At 34.9% G+C, this 14,601-nt stretch overlaps 1 protein-coding gene across 3 annotated transcripts in view; it reads right to left on the minus strand.

Annotated features, from left to right (window-relative positions):
• ACBD6 (acyl-CoA binding domain containing 6) overlaps positions 1-14,601 on the minus strand; it is a 199,878-nt gene that overhangs the window by 89,777 nt on the left and 95,500 nt on the right. For all 3 annotated transcript variants that reach the window (XM_047752107.1, XM_047752109.1, XM_047752108.1), the window contains exon 6: positions 5,286-5,375. In XM_047752107.1, the coding sequence (XP_047608063.1) occupies positions 5,286-5,375 (90 nt within the window). The remainder of the gene's footprint in view (positions 1-5,285; positions 5,376-14,601) is intronic.

The raw sequence follows: 14,601 nt of genomic DNA on the forward strand, positions 1-14,601 counted from the left end.
ATATACCTACATCATAGTATTGATGTGACGACCACACATAAAAAGCTTGGTACACAGTAAGTGCTAAAAGCTGTTTTATATCCTACCCACCCAACACACACAACAGAATTATAGATGGTTTTATTTACTGCTTTATATACTCCCCCTCCCCAATTTCAAGTCTACAGAGTTTGAAATTTATCTATAGGCAGCGCAGTCACCAGAAAGTTTTGACCAAGTCAGTGACATAAACAACAGTCTTCGGAAGGCTCTGCTGGCAGCAAAATGCCTGGTGAACTTAGGGAAGAAAAGTAGATTTAGCCAAGGAGCAGCAGGACAGCACTGAGCTAGAGGAGCTACTGTCAACATTTAAAGCCGCACAACACCCTGGAGAAATCTAGAATTGTCATTATCACCATTCTTTTAATATATATGTATGTATGTATGTATGTATATATATTTATTTTATAAAACTATGTATGCAGAATTTTTTTATATTCATTCATTCATTCATTTCACAAGTATTCTTTAATTGACATATATTGACACACACCATATCAGTTTCAGATACACAATATAAAGTCTCGATTTCTATATATTACAAAATGACCATCCCATCAAGTCTGTCTAGTTAAATCTCATGTTTTCTCCTGTTTTGAAATTTTCTATAACACACAGTCACTAAGGTATTCAGTGAGAGGGCATGTTGCTCTATGCCATTATATAAAATGTAATTTTCTGTAATTTTTACATCATGAAATTTCAGTAACACTCAAAATATTTTCCTTTTGAATTGCTTTACACCCAGTGCACAGTACAGGCATCCAATACTACAGATGCTGCTACTTCTCCCCCACTCCACTGATTTCCTTAATATTATTACTTTACAATAAATCTGAGAAGGCTGGCAATAAATCTTCAGCATTCAGATACTTTTCAATGTACTTTTAGAGTCGTTTTAATCTTTCTCTAGGATTTTAAGATCAAATTTACTCAAGAGGTTTGAGGGGTGAGGGGGTGTGTGTGTGTGTATTTATAATCTATACCCTAATCTCAAAGGTGGTTAAGAAGCTAACTTCCAGAGTTGAACAAAAAATCAATACCGACCAATGGACAAGACAAAACTATGTCCATAATACTGCCAGATAAATGAAATCTATAAAGGATCTTTCTCAGAAATAAAATTAAAAGATCCAATTCCATCAGAGTCACAGAATATAGGAACTACAGTGCAATAAAATTACAGATGAGATATACTGAAAGGTAAAAATGACAGAAAAACACAAAGTAGACTTTGACATATCTTTAATTACTACTTCATTTCAGGCTAATGGTAAAAATTAGTCTTCAGATAGTTGATAACATCAGCCTGCCTCTACTGGGTTAGTACCACGATCTGTGGCCAAGCAAATACTTCTAATAAAATTGATTTTCCTTTTTGGCAACCAATAGGCCAGTCAATAATAATGTTGTTTAAGAAAGACTGAGTCATGAGGGAGATGAAACTTTCCTTCCATTTATTATGTTTGTATTGTCTATATTTGAAAAGAGTTTTCAATAACAAAACCGAAGACAAAATTACAAGGGAAAAGCTATTCTGAGAGCTAATCTCCATAAACCCTTTGATTTGGAAGCATGTTAGCAACACAAACTAACAAAGCCAAAAGCATTCCCTTACTTCACTGAAGCTAGATCATATGGATTAGGATTGTCAATAGCAAAGGAAAACCGAGGCTGGGGCAATACAAAGTGGTCATATGAAGACAAAGAGTACAAGGAAAACACTGCAGGCATATAGTTCTAACTGATCTATCCTGAAACTTTTACTTTGCATTAAAGTTGGTGTTCAATAAAGAACATATTCCATAAAGCCATATCAGAAGGTTTTGTATTGTTTGTCTTATTATATTCAAACAGAGTACAAGAAACCCACAGGCAAAAACCTGAGACTAAGCCTAACTTGGGGATACTTCCCTCCAAAATACAACCCCTGACAACCCAAACCAAATAAAAGACATGAGTGCACTAACACGTTTTTGTTTATGTTTGTTTTTTTAACTTGGTGGTGGTGATTATGAGAAGCGAGGGATGGAAAGATGATTTCAAAGTTCACAGAAGAAAATAAACATGCACAAATAACAGAATTCTGAATAAGTAATTAAGTAATGCATCATCCCAGATATTAAAACATATTTTGAAGCTGCAAAACTTAAACCAGTACAGCCAAGTTCATGAACAGAAAAAGAGAGAAATGAAATATAAGAACAGCCCAGAAATACAGTGACATATGTAGATGAAATGAGAATATAAAAAGAAAGACACTTCAGATCAGTAGAAAAAAGATTATTCAACAAACATTATTGGAACAACTGGCTGATCATCCAGACGAAAACAAAGTAGACACTATCTGGATAAAAATAAAATTCCTATTACCTCCATATGATACAAATTAATTCCAGATGGAACACAGAAACCATGAAATGGTGAAAGTATTAGAAGAAAAATTTTAATAATTATTATATCACAAAGAAAGTGCCATTTTTCCTTAATATATAAAAGTTCTGAAACGAAGAAGAGTTTTTAAAACTTAGTCTTGTATTTTTTGAGTTTTTCTCCTTCTTATATATACAACCTACTAAAAAAAAATCAGTGCTATATATATATATGGCTTAAGGTTATGACAGTCATCTGTGACTTGAAGCTAGGGAGCTAGCCTACTCAAGAAAAATGCACACATGTCTAATGGAGAAAGAAGTATTTATTCTAATAAAATAACAAGGGTATCCAAAAAGTTCTGATAAATGCTTAGACCTTTTCTGGTTCTCATGTTCTATTTTTCTAATACCTTTTCAACTTCTTTATAAGCTGATATTATTTTGTTTAGCACTTACTGAGCACTAACTATGTGTCAGACATTATACAAGGCACTGGTGATACAACAAAACTCTGGTACCTGTGTTTGGTGGTGTTGAGGATACAGACATGTAAATGATAATTATAATACAAGGTGACTACACTATGGTAGCTCTTTGATGACCTTAAGAACAGGGAGTTATAAGAGAGACAGTGGGGGTGTCTACCTGGTCAGAGTGAAGGAAAACTTTATGAAGTAAATGATGAGTAAACTGAGGCCTAGGAGGGAGAACAAAGAAGAGAGAAAACAGCACATAAAAAACCCAACAGATGAGCAGCATATCAGGTTCTTCAGAACCAGTGGAACTTATCATACTAGGGATGGAGCATAAGCAAGGAGTGTGCTGAGAAACAAGTGGAGAGATGACTGAGGCCCATATTATAAAGCACTTCGAAGGGCAAATCAAACTTAGATTTTTATCTTCAAATTATAAAGTAAACAGGAGAACATCTGCAAATCAACATTTTAGAAAGTGGGAAATATATCAAAGGACGTCAAGATCAGAATCAGGGATATAGTAGAGCTGCTGAAATAACTTAAGCTTAACTAGTGTGGTGGCACTACTGAAATAAAGAAGTGGATAGATCTGAGATACTGGAGGTAAAACCTACAGGACTTCAGTAAGTGTGAAAATGAGAATAGAATCTAGGATGATTCCTGGAAAACAAGTGAAAACAAGGATCCAAACACATTTTTTACCCATATCCTGGAAGTATTAATCAACATAGCCAAAAGATGAAATATAAGTGTCTACAGATGGGTTATTTAGATAAACAAGATAAGGTATATACATACAATGCCATGCTGTTTAGTTATAAAAAAGAAAGAAATTCTGACATATGTTAAAACATGGATAAACGCTGAAGACATTATGTGAAGTAGCTAGGCACAAAAGGATAAACATTGTATAATTCCATTTATACGAGGTATCTAGAGTAGTGAAATTCCTGGAGACAGAAAGTAGACTGGTGGTTGCCAGGGGCTGGAGGGACAGGGGAATGGGGAGTTAGCTATGAACACAGAGTTTCAACTAGAGAAGATGAAAAAGTTCTGGAGATGAATGGTGGCAATAGCTGAATGATGTAAAAGTACTTAATGCCACCCAACTGTACACTTAAAAACGGTTCAAGTGGTAAATTTTATGTTGTGCATATTTTGCCACAATCAGAAAGAGAGAGAGAAGGAAGGAAGGAAGGAAGGAAGGAAGGAAGGAAGGAAGGAAGGAAGGAAGGAAGGAAGGAAGACGGAAGGAAGGAAGAAAGGAAGGAAGGAAAAATAGAAGTAAATATTAATGACCTTGGATTTGGCAATGATTTTTTAGGTATGACACCAAAAGCACAAGCAACCAAAAGAAAACAGATATACTGGACTTCATCAAAATTAAAAACTTTATGTGCACCAAAGGACACTACCAAAAAGTGAGAAGACAGTCCTCAGAAAGGAAGAAGATATTTGCAAATCATATATCTGATGATGGTCTAATGCCCAGAATATATATAAAGAATTTTACATCTTAAGTGTAAAAGCCAACTTCATGTAAAAAGGGGGAAAACACTTGAATAGACATTTTTCCAAAGAAGATACACAGATAATCAACAAACACATGAAAAGATGCTCAACATCATTAGTCATCAGGGAAACGCAAATCAAAATCATACTGTGATGAGGTTATCACTTCATGCCCACTAGGATGGCTACTAAAAAGGAAAACAGTAAGTACTGGTGAAGAAGTGGAAAAATCAAAACACCCATGCATTACTGGTGAGAAAGTAAAATGGTGTAGCTCCTACAGAAAACAGTTTGGAGGCTAAACGTCAAATTACCAAAACTTAAATTCTCCTCCTGGGTACATAACCAAAGAACCGAAAACAAATGTTTAAACAAAAACATGGACACAAACTGTTAATAGTAATCATTCAAAATTGCCAAAGGGTGAAAACAACTCAACTGCTCATCAACTTATGAACTGATAAAAAGGTGATCTATACAAGGGAAATTAGCCATAACAAGGAATGAAGTACTGTTACATGCTACAAAATGGATAATCCTTGAAAATATGCCAAGTGAAAGAAGCCAGACACAAAGGCCACAGATTTTATGACCCCATTTATATAAAATATCCAGAATAGGCAAATCCACTGAAACAGAAAGCAGATTGGTAGTTGCCAAAGTCTGGGGAAAGGGGGAAATAGGGAGTGATTGCTTAATGGGTACAAAGCGTCCTTCTGAGGTGATGAAATGTTGCGGGACAAGATAGTAGATGGTTTCACGCTGTTAAATATATTAATGCCGCTTTAAAATTCTATACTTTAAAATTGCTATTACGGTAAATTTTACTTTATGTGAATTTTACCCCAATGTTTTAAAAAAGCTCCCTTTTCATCACTCTTACCTGAGAGTTAATATCAGCTCTATATTGCAGCAAGACTGTGACTAGATCCTTATGTCCTCGATCACAAGCCCAATGGAGTAGAGCTCTGCCCTAAAAAACATAGAAAAAGACACATGACTTTGTTAATCCATTTATGGGGCCATATAAAAGATACGTCTTAAGAAAGATACAGAAATATGTAAAAAATGTAGGTTTTTTGATTCATATAAAATGCTCTATGAGAAAAGCACAGACTCTGGAAATCCTGAAGTCTACTTCTGGAATCCATTACGCACTAGCCCAATGACTTTCTTCAGCCTGATCCGTTTCCTCATCCAGAGAGTGGGAACAAGGATAATACTAACAATAATACCAACAATACTTCTTGAATGAATGAGCTATAAGATAATACTTTGCAAATTTCAAAGTACTTTATAACTGTAAAATAGAGTTTTAAATTGTTATATCCACTTCTGGTAAAAAAAAAAAATCTTATGGATTAAAAAAATCAGTAGTTAAGCCTAGGGAGAGATCATAATCTAAACACCATATCTAAATTTACTGGTTTATTCCTTAATATGTAAGAAAATCTAATCACTTTGAAACTAAGCATTTCTGCTTCCTATTCCAAATTTATACCCAGAGATATCCCCAAAATTTTAGTACAGTCTACCAGTGTTTACTTCAAATGTTGAATATGAAAGCCACTCGTAAAACAGAATAGATGACTAACTGTTAGGAGACACAGCACTAAATATGAAACAATTTTAACCACTGTCTACAAAGATGAACAGTTATTTCCGATACGTTAATTCTTTTCTCCACAGCCAGAAAATCTTGGTTTAGTTAACGAAAAAAGCCTACTTGGTCCAAAGAATAACAAAACTCCCAAAGCTAAGGCTTTTCTGAAGCAATGAGTGATGCATGGCTTAACACTACCTTTTGAAGGTGGTGATGTTGTAATTTTTTTAAAGATGGAATGTTTTCCCATATTAAGTTAAAATCCCTGCTTTATGTTATTGTAGAGAAGATTTAAGCCACATAAGCTGGGACAAAGAGGGCTTTAAAATAAAGAGCACCTTTCAAGAAAGCTTTCCTAAACCCACTACACTTCATCTTTCAGACTCTCTTCACGTACCTATTAGTTCAACTAATTAAATCAGGAACTATTCTTGAAACAAACAAACAAAAACCCAAAGTCAAGATAACTTCTTTACAAATTGTCCTTTTCTTTTTCTTTCATTTGCTCAATTTATTTTTACTTACTCGTGAATATCTGCTTTGTAACAGGCTTGCACAAGATCCAAAGAGGAAGGGAAGCATAAAATTTTAAAATGTGTGCAAATCACTTACAACTTGCAGCAGCAAAACTACCTTGTTCAGAGCCCACTAAGAATTTTTTAAATTGGAGACAATTCTAAAAGCCAAGTAAAAACTGTATTGTAGAGAAGAGAGTTTCCTATATTAAATTTTCTCGAGCTCTAGTGTGTACTGATTTACTTTTATTAGGGCACAAGTCAAATATTCTAGTAATACTCACAGGACAAATATCAATGTATAAAATAGTCTATGGTTCGATGTAATTGTTTCACAGTTTTTACATTCCAATAATCAAATAAAATGTCAAAGCCTGCATCATTTTTAGTTCGAAGTGTACATTTTACAGCTATTTAAATTATTCACAAGAATTAATACATAGTGAAAATGATGTGTGATATACTTTACACAGGGCACCTACCAGAACTACCTAATAGTTAAGTAAGAAAACATTAATATATCTAGTATTTTTACTGCAAGATACACCGATAATTTCTCAACCAGATTCCTGATTTCTCCTTAGGTTTAACCCAACAGGGTTACATCGACTAAGGCTAAAATATAAATCCTTAGCTGTTTCTGTGGGGAAAGCAGACAAGCAACACATTTTACTGTTAATGGGCAGTTATATTTTAAATTTCCCATATGTGGTGCCAAAAATTTACTTTAGGGGAAACACCTATGACTGGACCTCAATAGTGATTTTCACTTTGGATATATTTTCCAGGAGGGTGGCACTCGTATAGCAATGTTTTAAGGAGGATGATGTGCTCTCAGACATTTACACTATGCTTTTTAACAGGCTTTTTGACCTGCAATGTAATTAATTTTTGTAACACATTATTTTAATGGTACACTAATTAACCTTGAATTAGAATGAATTCTCTAACAATGACTTACTTTAGGAGTGCTGAAGATATAGCTACATTAAGACCATCTAGTGATTAATATTTTTATGCAGTATTAAGCTCGAAAACAAGGGCAGGATTAAACATACTTGTAAATAGGCATAGATAAAGTAAACCAGGCTTTGGAATTTTTGACTCCAAAATGTCCTACGTTTAAGTGAACAAAGACCAACACAATCAGGTATGTGAATGTGATAACTCTCTACTTCAAATTATAGAGTTCCTGTAAACACACTCTAATTTAAGATTATTAGCTCAAGTTATAAATAACCAATAATTTGCAGAGATGCTATCTCCATAACCCCTACTGATGAAATCAGTAAATAAACACCTGTGGTTTCTTTCTCTTTCTGGACCAATACAATGGTCCAAATTAAATTATTAAATATTTTAGATACAGGGTTCCATAATTTCTCTTCCAGAAGGAAAAGCATGAATTAGCTACACATTAAAATTATATTTGCTTAAAGGTTTTATACAAACTTGTGAGATGTTTTACCCATTTTTAATTGTTTAATGTTCTCTGAATGACATAATCTCTTACAAATTTTCAAGTAAAATTTATTTTTACTGTTACCACAAATGCTGACAGTTGTTTATTTGTTTGCTTCTAGTTTTAAGAACTTCTGAAAAAATATACCAGGACTAAGTGGGGAAAGCCATTATTAAAGGGAATCTTTGTTAGGCAACCAGAAGGCAACAAGCACTGTATGGAGAGCTCTGGATAATTCTGGAATTCAAATACAGTAAAACACAGGAGGAGGAAAAGAGTTCTCATCTATTAACCAAGGGTGCAGATACCGTCCTACCTCAGACAGATGAATGACTCTAAAGTGCTTTGAAGGTGCAGGGTAGCAGTTAACCTATTAAGTGGTATTACTTTCATGCCTTGGAAAATACAGAGTGGGTCTTAATATTTTAAATGCTTCTTTGATATCCTTGTTCACTTGTCCTTATACCATGCAGAATTTTTTAAAAATTAGATTTTTGCTTGGATATCCCAAATTAAATAAAAGAGATGGTATTATAAAACAAGTCTTGATGTTCTTCCAGTATTTTGAGAACAGATACACCATACATATGGTAGGTAAAAACATGGTAAATTGGTACGTTTAAGTTTCTAAGAGGTCTATCAAAGATGGGATATGGCATAATACTATCTAATTAGTAAATGAAATACAGTAAACACGAGGACTTCAATTTTTCTCTCTGGAAAAAAAAGGGTTTCAATTTACATAGTAGTGGAGATTGACACCAGCTACCAGGAACCTGTACTGTCTCTGTCTCTGCTCACCTATCCCTATGTAGGTTCTACCCTTTGCTGCTGCTGCTGTAGCAGCTGGCTCTAGTGACAATTCCCCCAACTGCAACTACCAGAAAGTACACAATGCCTCCTACTTCCACCTCCCTCTGAATAGTGAAATGACAAATGTTCTTTCAAAAACTTAGCAGTAAGACTGGGAGGCAGTTTATGATCTCAAGATGTGCCTAGCATGGACGCTAATACACATTTAAAATCAGTGACTACTGGATCCCTCTCACTGTTTAAGATCTAAGGTAAAGAGAAATTGTGTTGCTGGGCTATCAAGGAATTTAGGATTTTAAATATACTCCTTAAAAAATTGCTTTATAAGTGTTTACTAAGCTGTAATGTTAGTAAAGTGTAAAGAAATAAGCAAGGGAGGAGTTCCCGTCGTGGTGCAGTGGTTGACTAATTTGATTGGGAATGGTGAGGTTGCAGGTTCGATCCCTGGCCTTGCTCAGTGGGTTAAGGATCCGGCATTGTCGTGAGCTGTGGTGTAGGCTGCAGACGCGGCTCGGACCCCGCATTGCTGTAGCTCTGGCGTAGGCCGGTGGCTACAGCTCCGATTCAACCCCTAGCCTGGGAACCTCCATATGCCGCGGGAGCGGCCCTAGAAAAGGCAAAAAGACAAAAAAGAAAAGAAAGAAAGAAAGAAAAAAGAAATAAGCAAGAGAGAGATTACTTCACTTTGTATAAGTAATAAGGAGTTCAGTAATAATAATAAGGTGGCCAGGTGATCATCATAAGACAATGGATAAATACAATGAACATATTCATATTCCAGAATATTCCTCAGCAATATAAAGGAAATACTGATTTATACAATGACATCAATGAACCTCAAACACATTACACTAAATGAAAGAAGCCTTACACACACAAAAAAAAACATGTTATGATTCTTTCTAAAAGTTCTAGAACAAGCAAAACCAATCCATGGTAGAAAATTATCAGAACAGTGGTTACTTTTGTAGGATTAGGAGAAAGAACCAGCAGGGAAGGAGGATGAGGGATTTTTTGGGGGTGGCATATCTTGATAGGAGTTTCCGTTACACAGGTTTATGCATTTGTCACAATTGAATGTACGCATAAGACTTGTGCATTTCACTGCACATAAATGTTACCTTAAAAGAAAAACCAAACACTGAACTCTAGTTAATGATATATATGCTGATGCGCTCAGAAGAAAATGCATTACTTATAAAATACTCTGAAATGCATCAAAAAATAAGACAGACTGATGGATAGGTAGAGAGATGGATAGATACTGATAAAGCAAGCACAGTAGAATATCAGTGGTAGAATCTAGATGTTCACTGTAAATTTCTTGCTGCTTTTCTGTATGTTTAAAATTTTTCCTCATAAAGTGTTGGAAAGAAATCAAAAACGTGCACACCCACATTCATTGCAGGACTATTTATAACTGCCAAAATATGAAAGGAACCCAACTGTCTACAGACGGACATTTAGATAAACAAAATGCAGTATACACATGCAAATATCACTCAGTTTTAAAAAAAGAAATTTTGACACATTTTTAACATGGACGAACCTTGAAAACACTGTGCTAAGTGAAGTCACAAGAGAGCAATACTGTATGATTCCACTTATATGAAGTATCTAAAGTAGTCAGATTCATGGAGACAGAAAGTAGAACGGTGGCTGCCAGGGGCTGGGGGAAGGAATGGGGAGTCAGTGTTTAATGGGTACGGAGTTTCAGATGGGGAAGATGAAAAATTTGGGGAACTGAGAGGTGGTAACGGCTGAACAATGTCAAAGAACTTAATGCCACAGAACCATACACTTTAAAATGGTTAAATCTAAATGGTTTTATGTGCATTTCACTACAATAAAAACCAAAAACATACGTTGCCAAAGCTCATAAGATTCAAAGCACTTTCACTATTCTATGATTTTGTACTTAAGGAGTTTCTGATGTAAAGTATTACCATAGGCTTGATTTTTAAATGGTGCTGCCTCTATTAATACAAATAAGCATAATTTGACAGCTGAGAATGCATTTCTCACTTAGTAGTGTAAATGAACAAAGCTCCTTCAAATTAATATTTTAATCAATTTCACAATCAAAATAACTTCGAATAATATGAGAAAGTTATTTAAGAGGATGCATTTTTTCCTTCCTTCCTTAAATAAAAGCATAAATTTAGCCTTAGTATACTGACTTTGCCTCTTAAAACTTTTGCTTGTTAGGTTAATAGTGTCACTTTTGCCAGATTTTGCAGCAGTTTCTCAAGCCAAAAGCATGTAAATCGTATTCTGACATGAGCTACAGATTTAAAACAAAGTAAGAACAGAAAGGAATGGAGTCAAGGGAAAGGTGACTTTCTTCAAAGCATTTGAAAGAATCAGTAAACATGGAAAATGGTATAAAATTATACTTTCAAAAAGATAGAAAGGAAAGAACTAAAGAAACAACTAAAACAAAGAGGAATTTTAGAGATAAGAATCTATGGAAAACCAATGAATTACATGGATGCTTTTGGATGCTTGATGATAGATAGCTGTATTGGAATAATATCATCTAGTCAAATATTATTATATTGCTACATCTGTTCTAAAATAAATTAAAATTAATGTGCAAGTTTGAAATACTATTCAAGTATCACTAATAAGCATGAATTTAGGGTCTACTGTATATGGCACTGATCTGAGAAATAATATGTATGGTAAGAATTGTACAGACATAATATGTGCCTGATGATTATTGAGAAATATTCTGCTCATATCTTGCGTTCTTTACAAATAATCTGAATCATCCTTTCCCCTTAAAAGATATTTTCTTGGAAGAACTGTAAACATGTGGCATACGTGAAAGATTATATTAATACGGCTCAAAAATAAAAACTGAAGCACCATTTAAAAAAATTTATAGGTGCTCATTTCTTCACATTACCTACAGCTCAATTTCCCAATATTTCTGCAAATGATTAATATAATAAAAGCTCTAATTTAAAGTAAAAAAATAAGCACATAGAACACAATTATGCTATAAAACTGGAACTTGGAACATCTGATACATAGATAGCTTCCTGAATAGTAAGTATAAGTACAAAATTTTTTTCTATTATGTGAAATATAGACAATGTCCTAATTACTCTATCAGTAGGAAATTCCATGTAATTTTCTCAAATTAGAAATAAATGCCTTACTATTTTAGTAGCAATTATAACTTAAATAAATAAAAGATACATACCAGGAACTATACTTATACATAATAAATAACTTAATTATAAAATATAAATATTTTATTTAAGAGGCATTTATATACATGTTCATGTGCTATGAGAGTTATAGATTCAAACCTAAGCATTTTAGGCAATATAATAATTGTGTTCATTTCAACATGTGGAAGTGCAAATGTGCCCTATCATATTATGACTATAATTACAGAGAATTTTAAGTTCTCACAGAGACTTTTAAGTGCAATATATGTAATTTTTAGTAATTTCAAGGGAGAGAATGAAATTGGGTTGAACCTGCTGAATGAACATTTTAAATAAAGTCATATACTGTCCCAAAGAATTTTAGGCAATCAGTAGTGAAATAGCTCAAGTTCAAATATTAGATAGACAAGCACTTAGAAGAATTGACTATCCTTTCAAAACCGTAATTGTTACCCAATTTATTATAGTAGGGAAATGACCTTTTTTTTTTTTTCCTGAAAAAGGGGTGAAAAGTATTTAGCTGTATTTAGCTAGCAACTTAACTTTGAGATTATATACTTTTAATCCATTATCAAAACTTACTAAGTTGTTTTATTTGCTGGAGCTTTAAATGTCATGAAGCAGTGCCCTTTATGTTATTTAGGATGTTAAGTTTGATTCTAATTTTAAGCTCCCATGTCCCTCATGTTCTTAAATTAATTCACAGAAATCCCTGATTAATAATAAAAAAGCCTGCCATCAGTATTCAAAGCCCAGCCTGAGATGTCATGGCTGAGAGGGCAGAAATCTGCTTGGAGCAATGAGAGAACCCAACTGAATTCTGGGTCTCAGTCTATGAATGTGTAAGCACTTCATCTGCTCATGGAAACACAATGTTCTGGCAGGCTCGGGGTAAAGGTAGCTGCATGGGTAACAAACTGGAAGACCTGGGAAACGTACTGTATCAAAGTAACTAAAGGACAGAAGCAAGATATTTTACAAGCGTTTATTTTTACAAAAAATAGGGTAATTTATTGTAAGCTATTTGTGTCCTAAACATTTATTTTATCCCTGTTACTGCTGTCCAGTGATCTTGACAGAAGTCACAAGTGGACTTGACTTTTAACACTAGTGTATAGAAGAAATTGTCGCAAATCAGAGCATAACGCTAGCAGGGCCGACTGGAAAGTGATTATCCTTCTTAGATCCAGTCGTGAAAAGAACACTGCCTCGGATCTGCATTTCCACTTAGCAGCTGTATGCATTTGAGCAAGCAATGTGTACATCTCTGAAACAGTTCCTATCTGCAAAATAAGGATAACATCCTCCTTACAGAGCTGTTGTGAAGACAGCATGGTAATTAGTGAAAGGACCTTACTGAGTGAATATGGTAATAAGTAAAAGTACTCTGTAAACTCTGACCCACGCTGTATAAAATAGTATTATTTGAAAGATGGAGAATACTAACAGGGATCATATAGTACATACACAATAATTTCCAGTGAAAACGTGACTTTGTAAAGTTAAGTGGGCTTCCAGTTGCAAGTTTCTTATTTCAGGAGCTAGGAAGTTGCCACTCCATCCTTACAACAACCGAAAATCTGAAGAGACCAAAAAAATCAATTGTTCTTCTTAGATCCGTAAGAAGGGGGAGGATACAAGGCCAAACCACTGTCTCTGAGCCTAGAGAGAGAGATGTGTGAAGTCCACATCCTGGAGCAGAGCCTCATAAGTGCAAACTACCTGGAGAACCAGTGCCAGGTAGGAAATCCTGACAGTAACTGATGAGACTCAGTACAGACAACTCGGGGGCGGGGCACACGACGGTGAGGTTTTCCTCTAGGAGCCTGACCAGGTCCCATAGTTAATACCAGAGAAAAATCCCCTCATGCTTCTGGCAGGAGGAGGGGGACATGAATCCTTCTGAAATATGCCAGAGAACACTCTTCTTTTTACAAATGCCTGGCTTCAGGGGAAACCTGGTTTGTCAGCACCTAATCTGTCGGCGTATTACCAAAGCCTAACCAACCTGGAAGAAGGGAAATATCCACCTTCAGTCCACTCTAATTGTTCTGTCCCATCCTAAGGGGGAGGGGAAAACCTGAGATAACATTTGCGAGATTCCCAGCCCAGAGGCATCGGCTCACTAAAAGAATGACAGCCAATCATAGGACCAGAGAACACTTTCTCTCTCACCATTACATTACTAAGGGCCTGTCTACAGAAGTTCCTTTTTATCTGGTATATCACATCCAGCTATTAGTAAAAATTACAAGGTAAACCAAAAGGCAGAACCTCCCACAATTTGAAGACACAGAGTAAATATCAGAATCAAACAGGGCAGGGATGTTGGAATCATCAGGTGGAGAATTTAAAACAATCAAAATTAATATGTTATGCACAAAAATAAACTCAAAATGGCTGAAAGACTTAAATATAAGATAGGACACCATCAAACTCCTAGAAGAGAACATAGGCAAAACACTCTCTGACATCAACATCATGAATATTTTCTCAGGTCAGTCTCCCAAAGCAATAGAAATTAGAGCAAAAATAAACCAGTGGGAACTAATCAAACTGAAAAGCTTTTTTGCACAGCAAAGGAAACCCAAAAGAAAACAAAAAGACAACTTACAGAATGGGAG

Source organism: Phacochoerus africanus, chromosome 11 (assembly GCF_016906955.1).
Source record: "Phacochoerus africanus isolate WHEZ1 chromosome 11, ROS_Pafr_v1, whole genome shotgun sequence".
Lineage (NCBI taxonomy): Eukaryota > Metazoa > Chordata > Mammalia > Artiodactyla > Suidae > Phacochoerus > Phacochoerus africanus.